Source organism: Sinohyriopsis cumingii, chromosome 18, assembly GCF_028554795.1.
Source record: "Sinohyriopsis cumingii isolate HCF-2022 chromosome 18, ASM2855479v2, whole genome shotgun sequence".
Classification (NCBI taxonomy): domain Eukaryota; kingdom Metazoa; phylum Mollusca; class Bivalvia; order Unionida; family Unionidae; genus Sinohyriopsis; species Sinohyriopsis cumingii.
This window is the reverse complement of record NC_142978.1, coordinates 84,904,536-84,928,712: the sequence shown is the minus strand read 5'-3', so window position 1 is coordinate 84,928,712 and position 24,177 is coordinate 84,904,536. Positions and strand designations below refer to the sequence as shown.

At 37.4% G+C, this 24,177-nt stretch overlaps 1 protein-coding gene and 1 long non-coding RNA gene across 2 annotated transcripts in view; one reads left to right on the top strand and one right to left on the bottom strand.

The window, feature by feature from the left end:
• LOC149777199 (uncharacterized) overlaps positions 1 to 3,333 on the top strand; it is a 37,955-nt gene extending 34,622 nt beyond the window's left edge. The window contains exons 2-3 of the long non-coding RNA XR_016416164.1: positions 913 to 994; positions 2,960 to 3,333. This is a non-coding gene — a long non-coding RNA (uncharacterized LOC149777199). The remainder of the gene's footprint in view (positions 1 to 912; positions 995 to 2,959) is intronic.
• On the bottom strand, positions 991 to 22,796 carry LOC149777198 (alpha-(1,3)-fucosyltransferase fut-5-like). Its single transcript, XM_089941902.1, has 3 exons — positions 22,098 to 22,796; positions 12,530 to 13,261; positions 991 to 2,620 (listed from the first exon to the last, which is right to left on the bottom strand). Exons 1-3 carry the CDS (start codon positions 22,533 to 22,535, stop codon positions 2,564 to 2,566), a joined length of 1,227 nt encoding a protein of 408 aa, XP_089798028.1. The 5' UTR covers positions 22,536 to 22,796; the 3' UTR covers positions 991 to 2,563.
• Between the last annotated feature and the right edge of the window lie 1,381 nt (positions 22,797 to 24,177).

Below are 24,177 nucleotides of genomic sequence, written 5' to 3'. Positions count from 1 at the left end.
CAATATCGGACAGACGCTTCAGGAGATTGCTAAATATATCAGGTTTCTCTCTCTCTCTCTCTCTCTCTCTCTCTCAACCGCAATATGTTCAACATTCTGTACACCCACTACTACTAATCACATGTTAAAATTATCATCAATGACAAGAATTCAACAGCTTCTATACTCTGAAGTTTTGTTCGATGTCTTCAGTTAGGACTTGCAATGAGCACAAATGAACGATGCTGTTTAGTGTTTGTTATTTATTTTCATTTTTTTTCGGAGGGGGGGTAGTTTTGTTTTATGGGGGGGGGGGTATTTATCAGGCTAATAAGACTTCTGGTGTGCTTCATTGAATTTGTTTTTAAAAAATGAAACGTGCCCCCGCTGCTTAGTCATTACACTACTTCGGATCGTCAGGTCGCAAGCTATGAGATACGACGAGAAACTTACTTTACTAATAATTAGACGTTTGATGATATGTTGAGCAACACAGACACCGTGACATGTAGCCAACGCGAAACGTGGACTGCAGCTTGGTGCTCTTCTGCCCAGTGGAAGAAGAAAAAAATAAACGGTGACATTTTGGTAGGACCTACTAGCTTAGCAAGCCAATCGCAAATCGGTGTAATAACTGCAAAAACTAAAAAGGAAAACTTTTGAACGGCGCTGATCGTGTACGCGCCTATTCTTACAGTGTCTTATTTGAAGTTGATGGCGGCACCGGAGGCAAAGATGGTGCGAACAATGCACATATTTGATCTTATATATATATATATATATATATATATATATATATATATATATATATATATATATATATATATATATATATATATATGCATTTGTTTTGTCAGTGAAATTCTTTTTTTATCAGTTTAAAAAGATGTGTCCATCAAAAGATTGGTAAGCTGTGTTTCTCTATCATTTCAGTCTCACTCAGATAGATGGCTTCTATCAAAGTGCAGCACGATGATCAAATTTTTAAAACTAGAACGAAATGTAGACAACTAAGGTCAGTTCAATTTAATTCATTATTTTTTACAAGTGTCTTACAGGAGATATCGGAAATATTAATAATAAAAAAGCAAAACATAAAGAAACAAGAAGAACAATATAATGAAATCCATACATCTACAATATACGACCATACAAAATGCTACTAAAACTCAAGGATAATTAACCGTAAGAACAAAACCAATGAACAGTAGTAGATTTAAAATTATTCTATGAGTAGATATGGTTATCACACATTATACAAAGCTGGATCTGCTATCAAAACATTTGCATGGGCATATCATACCAATAGGAGTTATTTTGTAATCAAAGTCTCTAAGAAGAGAATTTTAAGTGATTATTTATATGAATAAACTTGTTTTCCATTAAGTAATCAGAACGTATTCAAATATGCCCTACAGACATTCGAAAAATTTAACGTAGCGTCAGTGTGTAAGGAGTATCCGTTTTAAATTTATTGTATGGAGAGCTCTGTCGATGTTTCTTCTATTCTAGCCCTTCTCGTGAGATTCCCATTGTGATGACTTGTACTCTTTGCACACGTCCCTTGAATATATGGAGTTACCATTGAAGGTTTTTTATTATAATCCTGACGTGGCAGGAGGTTTGTAACATATATCGATGAGAGTCCGTGGGTTTTCAGTTCATGTCAGTTTCATTATTTAGTAAAACATCTGAACTGCTTGATGACTGGTGTGAATATGATGACAGAATGAAAAATTATTTGCGAATTAAAAAGATAAAAATACAATGTTTCAGTTTTAGAATGAATAGTGTTTACTGCTACAGCCATTTGCAGTCAATGAAATTAAAAATAGATACCTTTCAGTAATATAATAGGTTATGTCTCCTTAGCATTCGACCTTATCACAATGCCTTTTTTAGAGGAATGATTTCTGGGGTGGAGTCAGGTGATCAGCTAAATGTTGACAACGTGACAAAACTCTTCTTCACAACGAAGGATGTTCCAGTCCGGAATAACGGCCCAACACTGCCTACCCCTCCATGATTTCAGTAGCTTTTCTTATTTTTCTCCTCAGGCCATTATTCTCTCTATCGAGTATTCTGATGTTATCCCAATATCGTCTTTGCAATGTTCACCAACTGCTGTCAGGGATTCTCTTTTGGTGTACAAGTGTAAATTAACTCTTGTTCTAGGCGTCTAGTAGTTTCCCCAGTATAGTCATTCCACAAAAATTACAGTTTATAGATGACTAAGCACTTCTTATTCAAGGGAGTTTGGTCAATGGACACACACACACACACACACACACACACACGACATAACAACTTGAAGGCATAGCTAGCTTTAGACAGAGCCTTATCAATGTAAATGGACTTGTGTGCGGGTCTTGCCATTAATTTCTATATGATAAAACTATCTCATAATGATAAAACTATCTCATACTCTATGTGTCTTTGAAATCTTCGGAATTCGTTGTTAGTCAGCGAATATATCCCTTCACCTTTGTCTTGCTTCAAGTTCCACCTGCAGGTTTAGGTACCATCATTAGACAGGGCTGGACCCATGTTGGCTACCAGTCAATAGTAATGCACAATCGATTTTTCATATTCGGCCATCAAACAGGAAACGATCAACTACTCGACTGACATACCCAGAAATCTGTAAATAATAATAATAATAATAATAATAATAATAATAATAATCACACACAGATATATATATATATATATATATATATATATATATATATATATATATATATATATATATATATATATATATATATATATATATATATATATATATATTACAAATGGACAGACAATAAACCCGCCTAAAAGTGCTATCTTTGATACTGCAGATTCTAGCACATATAGAATTTAACTTAACGAAAAGCTCTGGTTTACATGATTGTTAATAAACATATTGAACGTAAGTTTCTCTCCTCTAGAGGCATCAAATAAGTGCTGTTATTATTATTATTATTATTATTATCAGGGCAGATGATGGATTATGGAGGGTCAGGGACCGCAAAGTGTTCGTTGCTAAGTAACTGACTAAAGGAAAAAGCTGATGCTAATTACTGGTGACGACAATAATAATGAAACCAACCCCGGTGACGCCAATTCACCAGCCAAGACCAACCGGTGCATCCGGCCCCGGAGTGATGACAGGTGCAAAAATTGACAACATAAGATAGAGACATACATTTTGTAGCCCAGTGACCAGCGAAAAATTATACATACTTAGTCTAAACAAAACAGAACGTAATTTATCTCATCACGTTAGCCTTCGTCGTGTTGACAGACATGACTGGTTTAAATGAAGAAAACTATACTGGCACCCAGACGTAAATAAACATATAAAATAAGCATCTGTTTATAGTTTTTATTACTTTTTTAAATAATTGGTGTTCTGTTGGACTTCTTTCCCTTACTTATAATTAATATATTTATGGAGTTCTGTTTGATATAAATATCATTATTGTTGTGATTATTGTTAATAACCAGACAATGAATTATCTGGAATATAATGCACGGCTACGATAAGTTAGCTGAGAAATAGACGGTACTATTGCTCCTCCTTTTGTAAGTCAATACCAGCTAGATGGTCATGTTATTATCAAAGTCAAACTAATAACGTGCGATATCCAAATTTTCGAAACAATAATTTTTTTGGATATATAACTGATGTAATGTCTTTTAAATTTAACGTTTTCTTCCACGCTTTTTGTGTTTTTATTTGCCCTTTTATGATTTTGCCTCTAACACAGATTCAGAGAGATCAGAAAGCGCTTAGGCCAGTTATCTTACAAACTAGGTTTTCACTATTCTTTGACCGCTCCGGTGGCCTAGTGGTTAGAGCGTCGGTCTCGGATACGGGAGGTCGTGGGTTCGATCCCCGGTTGAGTCATACCAAAGACTTACATAAATGGTACTAACAGCTGCATCGCTTGGCGCTCAGCATTAAGAGGTTAGTGTTGGGACTGGTCGGCCTGGTATCAGGATAATGTGACTGGGTGGGACATCATGCTACATGTCTGCGACATGATGCCCCAGTGCTAGACATCACTATAAACTGTTACACTGCAGACATCGTAGCGACATGACTGAAAAATTGTTAAAGCTACGTTAAATTTTTTTTTTTAAAATCCAGATTTACTATTCTTTGCAGTTTTTCTTAAGACATTTGTATTAATCAATCCCAGACACACCACGTCCCTTGCTGGATTCAATGTATATGAGAGGGCTGCTATACGCCATTTTAATTTCTATTTTATATGTCAATTGCCTGTTTGTTTGTGTCATCCTTCTTCTTTGCTTTAATATTTAATGTTACTAGGATCCTACAGAGATCTTACATTATTTACGCAACGTGAAAAACATGTTACAGCATCTTGTTAAAGTCAGTAGTATAACCATCAGCCATTTTTATTTTTTATTTTATAAAAACAATATAGACAACCTCTGGCGCACTGAACTTTTATTACTCGGTTTTAACCAGTTTTGTCTGCTTCATAGATGTTATCACAAAGTTTATTCATTCACCCACAACTTTACGAAAAACTCTGGCTCACTAAGAACCACAAGTTTATGAAAAAAGCCCTTACTCAAAGACATTTCCATAGAAAGTGTAGCTGCTAACTAATTAACCATTGACTTTTATCCATAACCTTTGGCCTAAGCAAGCGACCTCCGACCTTCACATTCAGGAGTTGTGGTAGCTCGGTTGGTGAAGTGTCGGAATTGTGACCTAAGGGTTACGGGTGCTATGTCCGATCAGGCCAGCACGCTGCCTTGTTACGTCCTTGGGAAAGGCACTTAGTTCCCATTTCATGATGTCACTAATACTGTGTTAAAAGTGCCGTTAAAACAGAATTTGAATTTTTTTAACTTAGCTTTAACAATTTTCAGTCATATCGCTACGATGTCTGCAGTATGGCAATTTATAGTGATATCTAGCACTGGGGCATTGTGCCGCAGACATGTAGCACGATGTCCCACCAAGTCACATTATCCTGCCACCAGACCGACCAGTCCTAACACTGATCTCATAATGCTGAGCGGCTAGCTTGACAGCTGCTAGTACCATTTGTATAAGTCTTTGGTATGAATCAGCCCGGGTTAGAACCCGCGAGTTCCCGCATCGGAGATGGACGCTCTAACCACGAGGCTAACGGAGCGCTGCCGTTAAAACAAAAATCAAAACAAAGCACACAAAACTTCACCTTAAAGCACTGATCCTCAAAATTCTACTAAAACCTAGACCAAAATTAAAAAATTAAAAATTAAAATTAAAAAATTAAATCCAAACCTGGACCATAAAACTCAAAATATTTATGATTAAAAAAAACATGGGCACCCGACTCTGGATTAGTTTTTGCTCCAAATTTGTATAAAAAATGCTTTGGCCAGTCTTCACCAATTTTTTTAGGAAAACCTGAGCCACTAACGCCTTAAAGTTTATTTAGTAACCTCGGTAACCAACCCCGAAAAACACTGTTATAACAAAAGACCAGCGTCACTGGCCGTGGTAAACTTAGATATTGTAACCAGAAAATCCCACTGTCCAGTTTGTTTCAAACAAGTTATAATAACAGGCCCACCTGCCAAGGGCTACCTGAACAACAAAAAGTACTGAATAGTATGCCAGCCTTAAAAAAAAAAATCATATGATGAATCTTTTAATAGTGGGAGCCGAAAGAAAATGTTGTCTAATTAAAATAGGTCCAGATTAATAGCCCTAAAAATCATTATACTGATCATTTCTAAAACATTAAAACTAAATGGATTCTGTTGATCCAACTTAATGTTGCTTTTCTCCTTGTGACGGACTGGATTTCTTAGCTTAGTCAATTCCGTACGATGTACATGTGATTTGAACAAACAGTGAACTGTTATTGAAACAACTCCACCTCTGTTCCGTCATTGTTTGCTTGGAATCATAATGTGCGAAAAATATTAATTCATTAAATTAAAATTTTCAAAAGACGCTATGGAATATCACAATTCGTTTTTAGTGCAGTAAGGAGAATGTGATTTATGTTGAAAATGTAGTCGAAATTACAGTGCAATTTTGCAGTGTACACCAGGTTTTGGAATCCATGACATGGGCCATGCAATTCTGATTTGCAGAACTTAGTTATAAAATACATTTTGAAGAAATTCAATACGCAAACATTTAAGTATATTTTATTGCCATTCTTATTACCAGCTAAAGAAGACATGTTTATGCTGCCCTGTCATTTTCACGCAATCTGTTGGAGGGACCCCAGCTAAGTGCATGACCTGTATGGCTTCTAGCACTAGCTTACATACAAAACATTGTATCAAAACATTTAAACTGGGAAAATTGCAATATAACTATTGTGCGACAGATAGCGGAAATAAGACTTCATTGTCTTCTTCGCTTATTGGTTCTGTGGTTTTGGTTTTCTACCAAAACATTCAGTTCCATTTTTTTTTCTTCATATTTAGTATTTTGACTGACTTGTAAAATGGTATGTATCTGATAGATATGCGATAACCCTTGACCTCGGTATACTTCTGATCCTTTTGTTATAGATCCTGGTCATAGTCTGAACCATTCTATTTGCGAAAAGTTACGAACATAAATAACTCTTTAAATTATCTGAATGGTATTTTAGATTCTGCGTCTCTGGTTGGTTGTGAACTTTGCGAATAACACGTTCATTCGTTTTGTTTTTTGTTTTTTTTTTTTTTTTTTTTTTTTGTTTGTTTGAAAGTTTCATTTGTGGCTCAGTGAACTCTTCCACGTCTATTTTCAAATGGACGAAACAGCTTGTTTAGTTCATCCACAAACAAATATAATAAACTAAAAGCTAAACCCCTCTACTACATGAACGTACATAGCTTATTTATAAAGTAGTTCCTAATACACGATGCTATCTTTAAACACACATGTCGTGCAATATGAAATCGTGCAGTATGGAAAAAATACTGCACAATTCTAACAATGTAAAATTAACGGAGAATAAAATGAGCATAGAATAATGGCCTTTCTCTTTCTTCGACTGTGTATTGACTACACTCGTTGCTGTTACAGCATCGTGGCAGCAAGTATGACGATCGTGCATATACATATATACTTGAATCAAATAGTCGACTTAATATAAAAATTGAAGATTTTCACCAAAGGGAACGTAAAAATGGCGTTCACCTTCTTAGCTAAATTTTGCCTGCAAATCGTCTGACAAAATGTGAAAGTACATCCGTTTTAAACATTGCTAGCTCTACTGCTCCATCCGAATGAGCTTATGGGATGGACCGTACATCCGTTAACACGACTGTGTTATCACTACTCCTCTTAAACTAACTGGAGGAATATCATGAAACTTTGCACACAGATTCGGCTAAAAGTATTTGGGTTAAGGTGAAAATGGTGCTGCTCGGGCACCTATATGGCTTCCACTGCGACCATCTTGAAACTCTTGTTTTGTCACTACTCATCCTAGTCACCTGGTCATATTGATATATGGTTTTCACTAAAAGGCTTATTATGATGTCGAGTTGATTCTAGAATGGTACCAGTCTAACATCAATGTGGCCACAATGGCGGCCGTCTTGAAAATAGTATCGCTACTTCTACTATCGATATGAAGTTTTCATCTAATGACTTATGTTTAGTTCGTCCCAAATAAAGATAGTGCTGATTTGACAACCAATGTGGTCATCATGGCAGCAGACTTGAAATTTAAAACAAAAATAATAACATCTATCTTTCACTTGCATTATATATTTATCACTCGTACAATTTTATCACTGTAGTTTCGTCCTCTTTATTGTAATTTTGCTGGTTAAAGAGCTTGTTATCTCGCACGTTGAATACAGTATAGAGGAACCGACTTTTATTTTGACCTGCTCAAGCATCCGTGTCACAAACATGCACCTAATTTACATTAGGCAGCAACGCCTAATAAAAATAGCATTTCTTTAACATTGCATTCGCTTTGAACGAGTTTTATTATTCCAAATTAGAATATTTTACGCTGACTGAGCACGGTTTGGCTTGAATTGTATAAGGTATGAAGGAATAAAGTACTCCTAGGCTTGAATATAATTGTACCAGGTAAATGATTTCGAAGACAAGTGGTGGTGTAGGCCTACGATTCATGCTTTTCACACTATAATTAGGAACATGACACCACCTTTCAGAAAGGGTAATGCTACCTTGTGGGAATAATCCGTGGCGTCATAATAACAAAGAAATGAAATTCAACTTAAACCATTAAGCAGATAAGTGTAAATACAATATGCTGACACAATGGACGTTAGATGTCAAATTGCGAAAAACGTTGTGTGTGTGTGCGTGTGTGTGTGTGTGTGTGTGTGTGTGTGTGATTTGGATTTTCACGTAGCTTTAAAAAAAAATCAGTATTATCGCTACGATATCTGCTACAACGTCTGCACTGTGGCAATTTATAGTGATGTCTAGCACTGGGGTATCATGCCGCAGACTAGTCTTACAACGTAAGACACATCACCCGATATTTTTCTTCTGGGGGTAGTCCTCCCTGTAAGACCTCGACGCTGATATTTATGTTGTGGGCGTTAAGGTCTTACAGCCTAACTAACGGCGCTGAGTAGCGTGTTTTGATGTCGACTAACATCGTTACGAAAGTCAACTTTTCAGGAATATTTCACACAATGACAATTAAAATAACGACGCTTTTCTACAAAGTAAAGTCATAACGTTTTAGTCAGACTTTATTTATTCTGATGTCTTTTCTCTAATAAAGTCAAATTCTCACAAAAGAAATGGACCTGTTTTACTTAAACTTACTTCGGCATACCTCGACTACCGTAGCATTGCAACAAATTCAAATATATGTCAACGCAACGTGAAAATGCGTCCATTTGCTGGTATCATATTTTCATTCCGCCAGGATAAAGACACCACAGTAAGTATATTAATTACACATAAATTAGTGAAAGAGTGTCGATATTGGCTGCCAAGTGTGTGAGATGTTCCTAAAACCTTGATTACTCATTCCGATGTCAACGACATCAAAACACGCTATACAAGGCCGTTACTTGGATAGTAAGACATAGCACTAAAACAAAAATAGCACGTGCTATGTCTTACATTGTAGGATTTCTTCTGGAGGGTGATGGGTCTTACGGCCTAAATAACGGCGCTGTGTAGCTTATTTTGATGTCGACTAACAGTATAACGAAAGTCAAATTTTCAGAAATATCCCACACAACTAGCAACCAATAGCGATGTTTTCCTACAAAGTAAAGTTATAATGTTTCTGTCAGACTTTACTTACCCTGATGTCTTTTCTCTAATGAATTCAAAAGCTCACAAAAGAAATGGACCTGTTTTCAAGTTTCGTTGGCCTACATTTTAGTTGGCTGGAAAGCGATGAAAACCGAGAATGCCGAAATCAGGTTAAGTTGAAATATTATTCTTTAACGAAACGAATAAAAATATATTATGAATTATGGAACTCTAAAGCAACGTTTCGTTTCGTTCAAGAAACATATCCGCCACATGAACTTACTTAAACATACCTCGACTACCGTCGCATTGCAACAAATTCAAACGTAAGTCAACCGAACATGAAAATGCGTCCATTTGCTTGTGTCATATTTTCATTCCGCCACGATAAAGACAGCACAGTAAGTATATTAATAACATATAAGTTAGTGGAAGAGTGCCAAATGTGTGAGATATTCCTGAAACTTTGACTGAAATATGTGAGATATTCCTGAAACTTTGACTTCTCGTTCCGATATCGGGACGCTATACAAGGCCGTTATTTGGATAGTAAGACATAGCACTAAAACAAAATGTGCTTTGTCCTACATTGTAGGACTAGCCGCAGACATGTAGGAAAAGAATGAAAATTACCAATTTGCATTTCACGTGGATTTAACAAGCGACGCAATTTCTATGTACATGTTTGCAAACGATATAACTCTAAACTCTCACATTATGGTAATTTACGAAATTATCCGGCAGTTACCGAACATAATGAATTATGTCATAATGTTGTCTGAGGAAATCATCTTGCCCATAGTGTACGCAACATGGCGCCGTGTTAGTATGGAAACTCCGTTAACGGGGCAAGGAAAACTTTTTGTGCACAAATTTTAATGTTGCATACACCACAGGTGCTCGACACGAGCTTGATGTTAAGAAAAAAATAATAACCTGAAGGAAAAAATCATGCAGAGTGACAAAAATACATCAGAGTACCCCCACGACCCGTTCTGATATAAGACCCTCTCTATCATACTATATAAGAGAGAAGGTACATAACTTCCAAATACTTGGTTCCACCCATGACCCTTGATTTACTTCTGCATACACCTGCCTAATATAAAAATTCATACAAAATAAAATACATAAGTGAGGTCAAAAAGGTCCATAGTTTTGGATAGGGATACTAAAACAACACATAAGAATATCATTCACTTGATCTGATAAGTTAATGGAAATTCATAGAATAAAAAGTTCATGCACCCCACCTCCAAATTTGTACATGCATTTTGCATGTCCGAAGGTCATTTTTGAGAACACGTGATGCTCACAGTGCAAACACTGGCCATTTCCCTGGGTGACAATTTTGAAAAACATTATGTACTTAATAGTTTGATGCTATTCGAAATAGTTGTCATCCAGTCAGTTTTTGAAATATTCTACCTGCCTAGTACCAACGTGTATATTGCTATAAGTAGCTGGTTCTGATTCCTAGCCGACTATTGGTATTTCACTGGCTACATACTGTGCAGTGACTACATGAGTTTTACATGCCTCACATCAGTGTCATGAACAACACACGACCAAATTCTCAAAAATGTCCATATCTTTAATTATTACACAATAATAACTATAAAAAGGTCACATCATATCCTTTAGGCAAGAAATTTGTCAGGAAACTGTCCCCTGCCACCTTAAGCATGAAAGGCGCCGATAATGTCAGTGTTAGGGCCACTCTGGTCACATTCAAGTTAGAAATTATAAATCAGTATATGAATTGACTAAATTTTGTGCACTTTTTCTCACATTAAAGAGTTCCGTTATTGAAATCGGTAAGGGGGGTGGGTACAAACAAACGGGGAGGTATAGTCAGACTATAGTACCATTTTTTATAAGTCTTTGGTATGACTCGGAGTTCGAACTCACGGCCTCTCGCATCCGAGGCGACTCTCTTACCACTTGGGTCACCGGAGCACTCTTAAAGGGTCATTCACAATAACTCTTCTAATTGCTTATGCCCTTGGACTCTGTGTTCGTACTGTATAGTTGACATCTATCTGATACTGGGGTTCAAACGTTTACACTCATTTTCGAATAATAATAATAATAATAATGTAACATGGGTTCGTGAGAAAGCTTGCCAGTAGCTTCTCGTGGGTCAGTGGTTCTTCCCGGAATTTTCCAGGGTTCTTCCTCCACCAGTTATACTGGCCGCCTTGTATAGCCTATCTTGTGCTGAAAATGGCGTTAAACCCTACAACAACAACAAGTGTACGTTTAGGACATTAAAATTAATTACCATTTCGATAAAAAAAAATTACGTTTGGGTTCTTAAAGTTTACGTTTGCATCATTAAAGTGTATGTCTGGGTCGTTCAAGTTTACGCCTGGGTCGTCCAAGTTTATGACGTAATAGGAAAAGTTGACTGTATTTGAAGGATTATGCCATGTTGTATATTTGACTGGTGCGCCTTTATGAGAGATTTTATAACATACTTTTCGGCTTTATCACGGTGCATATTTAATTTTGGTCAGATCTAGTTGTCATTTTTTCAAACTAGCTTTCTCTCTCACTGTATAGCCCGGATTCTCTGATGTATCGTCAAACCACATACATACATACATACATACATGTATTTTAGACCTTCCTTGTATCGAAGTAGAGTAGAAAGTTCAAATTTTACCTCATCAAAAAACCAGTAAAATAATGAAAACGCTAATTCCTAAGATAACGCTTTTCCTCATGTTGCATTATATTCATGTTGACATCCTACCTTCGGGGGCCCCGAGTGGCCGAGTGGTCTAAAGCGCTCACCTTTCCGGATCACTGCCATCTCACCTCTGTCTGCGTGGGTTCGAGTCCAAGGCTCGGCTAGCGTGGGTACGTGGGAAAGCCTACCAGTAGCTCCTCGTGGGTCGGTGGTTCTTCCCTGGGGTTTCCAGGGTTCTTCCTCCACCAGTTATACTGGCCGCCAAGTATAGCCTATCTTATGCTGAGAAATAGCGTTAAACCCTACAACAACAACAACAACATCCTACCTTCATAGCTAACCAAATATTTACGGATTTTCTTTGCAATATGGATCATTTTTAGATGCGTAAAATCAATATGTACGTGCTGGATATTTACTGCACTCTACTGTTTTTAGTCTGTTTGTAGGAAGAGGTGTGCCTATATGATCGGAATCATAAAGACGATTCCGCATAATAAGAGAGAGAGAGAGAGAGAGAGTTGTATTTTTATTCTTAGTTGATATTGGTGAATGGGGGATGACTAAATAAATATCAAGCATTTCATTTTCAAAATCATGAAAAGAAACATTGTTTGAAAAATTCTTACCGAAGCTGGGTGACATGTGTCGTTTTTCATCCACCCATCAAAGTCTGAGTACACCTGTGGAGGAATATGTTCTGAATGAAGGGTTTTGCATATTTTGCACATTGAACACTCAAACATATTGATGAAGTTGGCCTGCCAATCAAAATAGCTGTTAAATAAAGTTTCGTTCTTGCCGACTTGTATGATGTACCTTGCAGCAGCACCAAGGTCAGAGAAATCCAGCAGATTTATGAAGGAATTTGGCGGGACCAAACCATTCCAATGCATATCCCATGTCACGATTGGAATTTGATGAAACCTTTGCCGAAGCCAGAATTTTTCTGTCACATAATCTCTACAGTTAGAATTTTCAAATGATAAATAAAATTTGTAAGAATATTGAAGTTTGTCGCAAGAGTGGAAATCACCAGGACACTTCTTGCCGCAATTGCCATATATGTCAATGTCAATGTATTGACCTAAATCTTGTATTATTTTGTACCTTCTTGCGTCATCAGCGCAGTGACTAATCATAGCTACAGCTGTTTTTGTTTTGTTCCTGAACAAATTTGTAGCTCCGGAATTTGTAAGGAATTCGGTTTTTTCTGCTTCTGTCCTGTGCCGGAATTCAGCGTTGGGCAGGTATATATCAGATTCTCTTCGGTACATTGCGGTCCAGTTAAAAAGTCCATTGAAGGAGTCGAAATTTCCCCATAGATTGGACAGTGACTCTAAGTTGTAAACAACCCATACCTGCCAAATTTAAAAGAGTGAACATTAAAAAGAGCGAATGAATACTTGATCATTATGAACATATACATATTACAACCGAGTGGGACTAACCGAAGTCTTACTCTCTGCTGCGATGCCATCATGCCTGAAAAATTCAGACTGTTTACACCAGCTAAGAGTTTGCTCATATCCTATATATATATATATATATATATATATATATATATATATATATATATATATATATATATATATATATATCTTTGTTTTAAAATGTAGGTACAGTGAATACACCGCCCTGAAAATTTACGTCAGTTGCTTGAACGACCTATGGACTGTTCCGTCTGATTTCAGTCAAACTCGCGTCGTGAAATAAATAGTCCCGTATAGTTGACGTTTAGCAACAAATATCGATATTACATACATACTATCACGGAATTAATCACGGTGTTCGCTTGTTGTTGTATTATATACATCAATTTTCCATGCACATTTTCAGCCTTAGGTTACTGACAATATTTCTTTACCGCGAACAGCTTTGTGTTCATCTTCATTTTGTAAATTTTTGATCATCACTCAGTCTGCTCTACTCACAGTATTTGACACAGTTCTGTGTAATCCATTCAGCTCAACTCACTGTATTCAACTCAAATCTGTGTAGTGCATTTAGCCCTATCTACTGTATTCAACTCAAGTCTGTGTAATGCATTTAGCCCTACTCACTGTATTTGACACAGGTCTGTAATGCATTCAGCTCTACTCACTGTATTCGTCTCAAGTCATTGTAATGCATTCAGTCCTCATCACTGTATCAAACTCAAGTCTGTGTAATGCATTCAGCTCTACTCATTGTTTTTGACACAGGTCTGTGTAATGCAGTCACCCCTACTCACTGTCTTCAACTCAAGTCTGTGTAGTGCATTCAGCCCTACTCACTGTATTCAACCCAAGTATGTGTACTGCATTCAGACCTATTCACCGTATACAACCCAAGTCTGTGTACTGCATTCAACCCTACTCAATGTATTCAACTCAATCAAGTCTGTATAATGCATTCAGCTCAACTTGCTGTATTCAGCTCAAGTCTTTGTAATATATTCAGATATACTCAATGATTTCAACTCAAGTCTGTGTAATGCATTCAGCTATACTCGCTGTATTCAACTCGTCTGTGTAATGCGTTCAGCACTAGAGATTGTGTTCGACTCAAGTCTGTGTAATGCATTCAGATATACTCAGCGCATTCGATTCAATGCTGTGTACTGCATCCAGCCCTACTCACTGAATTTGACACGGGTCTGTGTAATTCAGCAAGCCCTACTCACTGTATTCAGCTCAAGTCTGCGTAATGCACCCAGCCCTACTCACTGTATTCAACTCAAGTCTATGTAACACAATCAGCCCTACTCACTATATTCAACCCAATTCTGTGTAATGCATTCGACCCTACCAACTTTATTCAACTAAAGTCTGTGTAATGCATTCGACCCTACCAACTGTATTCAACTAAAGTCTGTGTAATGCATTCGACCCTACCAACTGTATTCAACTAAAGTCTGTGTAATGCATTCGACCCTACCAACTGTATTCAACTAAAGTCTGTGTAATGCATTCAACCCTACCAACTGTATTCAACTAAAGTCTGTGAATGCATTCAGCCCTACTCATTGTATTCAATTCACGCCTATTTAATGCAGTCACCCTACTCAATATATTCGACTCAAGTATGTGTAATACATACAGCTCAACTCACTTTATTAAATTCAAGTCTGTATAATGCATTCAGCTCAACTTACTATATTCAACTCAAGTCTGTGTAATGCATTCTGCTCTACTCAATGTATTCAACTCATGTATGTGTAATTCATTCAGCTATACTCACTGTATTCAACTCATCTGTGTAATGCGTTCAGCACTACAGCTTGTATTCAACTCACGTTTATGTAATGCATTCAGCTATTGTTAGTGCATACGATTCAATGCTGTGTAATGCATCCAGCCCTACTCACTGTATTTGACACAGGTCTGTGTAATTCAGTCAGGTCTACTCACTGTATTCAACTCAAGGCAGTGTAATGTATTCAGGCCTTCTCACTGCATTCAACTCAAGTCTGTGTAATGCATTCAGCCCTACTGAATGTATTCAACTCAAGTCTGTGTAATGCAATCAGCCCTACTCACTGTATTCAACTCTAGTCTGTGTAATGCATTCCGGCCTTCTCACTGTATTCAACTCAAGGCTGTGTAATGTATTCAGGCTACTCACTGTATTCAACTCAAATCTTGTGTAGTGCATTCAGCTCTACTTAATGTATTCTAATAACGTCTGTGTAATGTATTTAGCTCTACTCACTGTATCCGACTCAAGTTTATCTAATGCATTCAACCCTACTCATTGTGTTCGACTCAAGTAGGGTTCAGTAAAACCTATTCTGATAGAGTCATTTATGATGGTATAAAAGGTCATATATTCTCTTGTTTTCGTTTTTTTTTAAGAAATTACATTGTTTGAAATCGGGCCTTTCTTTCTTATCCCACCTCGACTATGACTGTGACATATGCATGCGTACTCTTCAGATCTTTAAATTTAACATGGGAACTTTTCACTTGTTGTAATAAATCTAGAAAAAAATTGGGATTTTATGATATATTTTATCCTACCATCAGATTCACATTGGAGTTATCAGATAGGTCGAACATATTCCTGGATACCCGATTCATATTGCAAGATGGGAGCATAAACACTGGCTTGTATTGCAAATCAATCGACTCCCATTAATATCTCTTACCTATCAGCTATAAATCTAAACATTTAATAATAATTTTTTTTAAAAAACTTATGTGTGGTCCTTGTGTTCGCATAAAACGAATTTGCTCAAAGGATGAAATTCTCAACAGACTTGAGGAATTCAGAGGACAGGTAAAAGGAATGGGATATAGGAACAAGGTTAAAGATCCGGCAATAGATAGTGCAAAGACATTTGACCGAAACAGTCTTCTCATATAAAGATCTAAGACCTGCCAACAAGCATATCCTCTTCATATCAACATACCACTGCTCAGGTGGCCTAGTGGTAAAAGCGTCCGCCTCGGATGCGGAAGATCGTGGGTTCGATCCCCAGCCGAGTCATACCAAAGACTTACAAAAATGGTACTAACAGCTGCATCGCTTGGCGCTCAGCATTAAGAGGTCAGTGTTATGACTAGTTGGCCTGGTGTCAGGATAATGTGACTGGGTGGGACATCATGCTACATGTCTGCGGCATAATGCCCCAGTGCTAGACATCTCTATAAACTGTTACACTGCAGACATCGTAGCGATATGACTGAAAAATTGATAAAGCTACGTTAAAAACCAAATCACACACACACACACACTCACTCACTCACCACCGACATATCCCAAACACAGGGCAAATTGTCCAGAGACACCGCTAAATGAGGTTATTATATAACCACCTACGGTCGCTTGCCAACAACCAAACATCCGATGAAACAGTCAGTGACATACAGATGTAAAAACAGGCGTTGTCGAATCTGTAAGCAAATGCACGAGTCTACCACCTTCAGAAGTTCTTCACAAATAGTAACAATATCAACCCAATGTTGTGTCAGTTAAAATGTCATGCATGTCCTGATGTGCAGTTTCTTTGTCATTAAAAATGTCATATATGTCCTGACGTGCAGTTTCGGTGTCGGTAAAAATGTCATGTATGTCCTGTATTGCAGTTTCTGTGACAGAAAAAATGTCATGTATGTCCTGACGTGCTGTTTCGGTGTCAGTAAAAATGTCATGTATGTCCTGTTTTGCAGTTTCTGTAAAAATGTCATGTATATCCTGTATTGCAGTTTCTGTGACAGAAAAAAATGTCATGTATGTCCTGACGTGCAACTTCTGTGTCAGTAAAAATGTCATGTATGTCCTGTATTGCAGTTTTTGTGACAGTAAAAATATCATGTGTGTCATGACGTGCAATTTCTGTGTCAGTAAAAATGTCATGTATGTCCTGTATTGCAGTTTCTGTGACAGTAAAAATGCCATGTGTGTCATGACGTAAACTGCCATTCAGTTTATTGGCGAAATGGTAGACTGGAGAAAAGGAACGAACAATTATAAAGGCTACATCAGAAAGAGGTCCAACGCAAAACTCAAACTATTTCAACTCAGCTGGACACGCTGTCCAATACCTTGAATTACCGTGGAATAAAACCAGAAATGGACAGACAATGAACGTGGTCATCAAAGAAATATTGTTTTAAGCACACAAACAAACTCTTGTCCAAAAGTGTCATTATAATCCACGGTGAGTCCTTTCTTTCGCGTCCGTTTACTCAACCCCCTATAGTGTCAAATTAAACTGTTATTGATATTGATATTATTATTATTATTATTATTAATATTATTATTATTATTATTATTATTATTATTACTGCTACTACTACTACTACTACTACTACTATACCCGATCTTATCGCAGTGTTATGAATAACTTGGAAGCGCCAAGCAGTACAACGCGTTATAGATGGACAAGTCAGTTCCCATAACGGTGTTTGTTATAATTGCAACCTTCAAAATAAACAAATCGTTACGTGGATATATTTATCAGTCTGAACGATATATTGCTGGTAGCTTATATCCATTTCTTTTTTCTTACCCGTCATATGTGTGTGATTTAGAATTTTAACGTGGCTTTAAAAATTCTGTAGTCATATCGCTACGATGTCTGCAGTGTGGCAGTTTGTTATCGTGATGTCTAGCACTGGGGCATCATGCCGCAGACATGTAGCATAATGTCCCACCCAGTGACATTATCGTGACATCTGGCCGACCATTCCTAACATTAACCATAATGTCGATCACCAAGCGAAGCAGCTGCTAGTGCCATTGTTATAAGTCTTTGGTATGGCTCGGGCGAGGTTCGAACCCGCGACCGCTCGCATCCGAGGCGGACGCTCTAAACACTTAGGCCACCGGCGCAGTTTCTAGTCATGTGTGTGTGTGTGTGTGTGTGTGTGTATTTGGTGTAAAACCGAGGACATTAATGAGATTACACACCAACGTACCGAGGACACACCTCCTACCGAGGACGTCCTCGGTTGAAAAAATGGTAAAATCTTGCTTCTCCCAGCTATTTTAGCCTAGAATAACGTAAAATCATGATTTGTTGGAAGGTCCCCGTTTACACGCTTGGTACTTGTTCGCGATTTTGGAGTGTATCTTTCTTCCAAAGCTGGTGATACACACGCCCGAAACCATGTCCTCGATTACCCGGTGGAAAACTTGTAGAGAGATCTCCACTATCAAATTACACGTTGCAAAAACGTATTATCTCCCTTTCGATCCAAGCTTCAGATACCAACTACTAAACTAAACTATAAGAAGATAAGCTGATGCATATAACAGTCCTTGGTATTTTTATTAATATTTCATGCATGTGAGACAATAGTGTTGGAAACTCACGATACATTCATACCATACACGTCCAATCTACGACATGTACGAAAGAAATACATCAAAATGCTATTGGAAATACGCATGAATTCATTGTAGAGTTGGAATGAAATTGCTAATTATCTGTCCCATCTGTAAAGTTAAAACGTCCTGTTTGCGGTGAGCTTTTACACACGTAAAGATATTGAAAAGACATCCTTGATATGCAAAATGTACTTTATGATTACTAAATGAGCTATATCCGCCCATATTTCATCATTTGCCTATTTAGTATTCAAACAGGAAAGAACAGATGCGAATCAAGTGCAAAATCCCGTCAAGGTGAGATCGAATTATCACTAACCGAATTTGGAAGTTACATGCACAGAACTTCAGTAAATATATAGAAAGATAAATATATTATAAAGAGGTCAAACTTTTATCATCAAGATGATCAGTCCCAAAATGAAACATTTAATTACAGGAATATGTTTTTCATTATCACGCTCTCAAGACCTGCGACTAAACGTGCAAGCAATCATAAACTGTTGAATGCATTCAATGTTATTTTAAATGTATATATTTGCTTCAGTTGGTGATTGGATGACTTTGCTGAGCATATCATGAATTATCATTGTATCGATAGTTCTGTTGTAAACGAAGTCTTATTAAACCAATACACAACATGCAAAAACAAGGCATTAATCTATATTGCTTTCCGAAATTTAAAGAGGTTTTTAACAAAAGCCAAAACGCTCATAATGTTCTACTGGACCAACTTGTATTTATAACTTAACAGAACATTTATTTAGAGCTGCATTAGACTGTAATATTCTTACTCATTTAGTCTTTTTTAAAGTATGTTTAATACAGAAGGTGACGCGGAGAAAAACTGTTTAAAACTTCCAATCAGCGATACAAAACACCTTTACGTGGTACCTTGAATTAGCAAATGTATAAACTAAGTGATTTGGAAGGTGAACCAAGAGAGTGTTGTACCATTAAAGTAAATTCTTGTTCATTCATGGCTCCAAAACAATAAAACAGGATAAATTGTTTGTAAAAAGGTATTAGACAAGTATCCCCATCCACTAATCTATGCATACATCTACTCTCATAGAACTCTGTTCTTCGCTTCTGCAATTACTGAACTTTAAAGCTATTTAGTAGATTTCAATTCAGTTAACATAGAGAAGTTGTTGTTGTTGTTGTTATTGTTATTGATGTTTTAGTCTATCATTATTCTTTGTGTTGAGGTTGAGATAAAACACTATACAGATTGCAACAGAAATAATGTTGTATGCATTATCAATTTATTCAACCAAAGTAACTTGAAAAATAAAATGTCTCCGTGAATTACACAATATGGGTAACACAAACATTCGTTCTTATTTTCAACTTTACATCTGCACATGCCACAGAGAGAGAGAGAGAGAGAGAGAGAGAGAGAGAGAGAAGATTTGTACGCGTATTATGCAACGAAGATATTACTATATTTTGTCAAAAAGCGAATAGTCATTACCGATACGGCGAGTTTCCTGCCATAAATGCTCAAATCCAGCCAAATGGTATTGTTATAAGCCAGGGGTATTTGCTTGACCGAGCGGTGTCAAACCCTGGCACGATTCCACTAGAAGTCATAAGTTTACCCCAAATTTCAAAAGACTTTTCTACAACTTCGGTTATACATTAGAAAGCCCGACGTGTTCATTCTATACATAAATTTTTCGCTAATCAATGCAAGACCACATATCTCAAAATTTGCCAAATATCTATCAACCGCACTCCTCGTCAACTTTCCGTACCGTCAGCAGTTCACGCCGTAGAAACTATACAACTATCCTCTAACACAAGGAACTATTTTTCCTGCGCCACCTTAGGTCAGTCAATTCATGGTTTCAAGGCACATTTCGCCAGTACACCTGCGTCACATTTGCCACCATGGCGACATAAACAGCATCTGCCGAGTCCCTTCTTGTTTATTCCTTTGTGTAATTTAACGGTCTCCTACCGTAAATACTGCATTACAGTCACACATCCAATGTGTACCATTAGGTTTTAATAGGGACTATATTACTTCCAGGGACACCCATGTGGTCTTGACCTGAATTCACTAACACTTCACTCCGTGACATTTGCTCCTACTAAATGGCTAATTATTTCGGGCTAAGGAATATTTCCATTGCATCGAGTTCCAATAATCAAACAAGTAATCACACAAATCTGAGAATTCCTTAAAACGGGGCACTATAACCAAATGGACATACTCCAAATTTATTACGATATGATCTCCAAAGCGGTGAATTAGTCCGAAGCGTGTTAGGTTGTACCGAAGTCTAATTGCAGGACAATCAGTCAATCAATAAATTCATCAGTCAGTCAATAACAACAAGAGATATATTCAAAAATTAATGTAATTGCCCCAAAGACCAGCTGTAGACTAAACCCCTATAGAGGTTACAGTTACGTAATACTAGTATGTGATTTTGATTTGATCTTAGCGTAGCTTTAACAATCTTTCAGTCATATCGCTACGGTGTCTGCAGTGTGGCAGTTTATAGTGACGTCGATCATTGGGGCATTACGCCGCAGACATGTAGCATGATGTCCCACGCAGTCATATTATTTTTACACCAGGCCGACTAGTCATAACACTAACCTCCTAATGCTGAGTGCCTAGCGAGGCAGCTGTTAGTACCACTGTCATGTCTTTGTTTTGGCTCTGCCTTGGTTCGAACCCGCAACCTCCCTCATCCGAGGCGGACACTCTAACCACTAGGCCACCTGAGCCGTCGTACTGATTGTTAAGACTGGATTAGATGTGCAAATATATCATTGTTAGTCATAATGTACCAATGTCCACAGTCTCCGTGATTTTGTCAAATAGTGTGCGTCCTTAGTTTGTATGGATTATACAGAATACTTGTGTAAACGTGTGCGTCCTCGCTTCCATTGCTAAATTTCATATTCCTTAGAACTGATAATACAGTTCCCTCCTTGATACATCACCATTTGCTATTAATGTACTGTACTGCCTCAAACAGTATTTATTTTAGCTCTAACATCACCAGAACAAATGTCCTCGGTACGCGGTTCCATACGCAAGTCCTCGATATCCACCAAATACAAGAACGTGTGTGTGTGTGTGTGTGTGTGTGTGTGAATTGTTCTTTTCTATATTATTTTATATATGCCATGATTTATATGACTGGAATCATTAACACGCTGATACATATATGCACAGACAAATGGATGGATTGCTTTGTGCCTAGGTTGATAAGTCAGCAAATCTGTAATCAGGCAGGTGTGTCGTATATACTTGTTACGGCAATGCACAGTAAATACCACAGTGAGTTAATATCTTATAGTGTGTGTGTGTGTGTGTGAGAGAGAGAGAGAGAGAGAGAGAGAGAGTCATTAAGTCACCTGGTTTTTACGTCGATAGCTGGGGAATTTGAAGGTCCTGAAAGGGGCGTAAAGGTATCTATTGTAGATAATATCAGACAGGTGAAACAAGACGGCGTCGCTGGATGCTATTTCTTTTTTGTTGTCCGTCAGGGTACACTTCCATGGACAAGTCTTCATACAGTCAAGGGCTTCATGGTGCCAAACCATCGCTCCAAAAAATGGGGTCCAGTTTAGAATTTTAGGGGTCCCACTGAGCCGCTGTGTAGATTGCATAAAATAAGTTTTATATTCTTGATTAAAAGAATTTGAATGGGGTCCAATTATCGTGAACAAGGAAATGAATCTGAACACTGCTAGTGAAGCCAGCAGGCAAAGAACAATAACTTTGGAATTTCTTTTGCATTTCCGCTTTACAAGTGAGATTAGCAAGAAACAAATTTTAAATAAATTTGCCATTTTGTAAATAAAGCTATACTTTTGTCTGCCGAATGTCGAGTATCCTTCCAGTATAATATCCTGTGAATACGTTTGCCTTTCTTTAAATTGAACTGATCAATGAGAGTTGAATTGCACACCGGCTATCATCGTGTCTTCTTATTCCTAGGGAATAGATTTCACAGTCGGTTCATTCAATTACAGACTATGCGACTAATTATGCGTTCGTCAAAATAAAACATTTTAGTATGTTTTGTTTTGTCAATCATGTCCAATAGGTGAATAATAATGGATAACTAAGTGCAGGCTAACGCTAAACAGTCACGTGGTATTCAATTAAGATCCCTGCTTATTCACCGACCTGGGTTACCGTTGCTAAATTTCGTCACGTTTGAGTGGACACGTACATAAACTAGGCATATGGATGTTCCATACATATAGTTCATGTATATTCAACTACCAAGAAGTGTTTTTTTTTTTTCAGTCAAAGCACAGGGGGTGTGGGGGTGGGGTGGAGGGGAAAATGTCTTCCGTCAAAATGTGAATACGAGCATTGCAAATTAATTCAGATGATTCCCTTGTCAATTATAAGAAAGTGATTGTGAAGTATTTATAGTCCACAAGAGCGCACACGGTGAACTTCACAGTGGAGAGAGAGAGAGAGAGAGAGACAGAGACAGAGATTTTGCGGAAAATTCTTTTTTTTAAGAGTTTCCTCGAGGAGCGTCCGTGTGATCTTAAGGGTGCAAGAGACAGTTTTTGTGCACAATTTTAATGTTTCATACATCTGACAAATAAAAAAATTAAATACATGAACGAGGTCATAAAGGTCAGTATTCTTTGATACGTACAAATAAAGCAAAAGCTTAATATAGCGTTCACTTGACCTCGCAAGTCAGTGGAAAGTCGTAGAATAAAAAGTTGACGCACCCCACCCCCAAATTTATACATGCATTTTTCATGTAAGAAGGCCATTTTTGACAGCACGTGATCCTTAGAGTGCAAACACAAGCCCTTTCCCTAGGTAATAGTTTTGAAAAACGTTAAAAAAAAAATTGGGCCGGTAAAGCGTCAAAAAATGTTGGGTTTGTATAGGGACAATAGGAATAGAACAGGTGGGGTGACGTAATGGACAATGTCAATGGTCTGATTGATTCTGTCATCCTATCAGATTTACCACCGTTTTTCTCTCTCAACCTCTCAGTCTCTGTAGTGGATGTAGATGGTGTTGAATATGAGTTAATCATATCCTCTTCAAGATCAGTAGCACAAACTTCTATTAACACATTTGGAAAGTATTGTGTGACACGGATCGCTGTTGTCGCTTGGTGTCTGCTTTCTCCTTGAAAATGTGTCATCATTTCAGTTTGATTATAAACTTTAATTTGACAAGTTTTACACACTACTTGAACTCTTTACATTTCACAGTGTAGGTGTAAGCCTTCTTTTTCAATTTTCTGTAAGTTCGCTTAAGTTCGTTTTTGGGTCTCTCAAATGTGACAATACGTTTAGGGGGACGAACGAATTTCTTTGGGGCTGAATCGGGACTCTCATGGTTTTGTGACAAAAGTGGAGGACATTGATGCAGGCTCACTCATGTCGTCTTCTGTATCACTGACATAGATTTGAGCTAACAGTTCGACTCGCGTGTGGGATGTTGGAT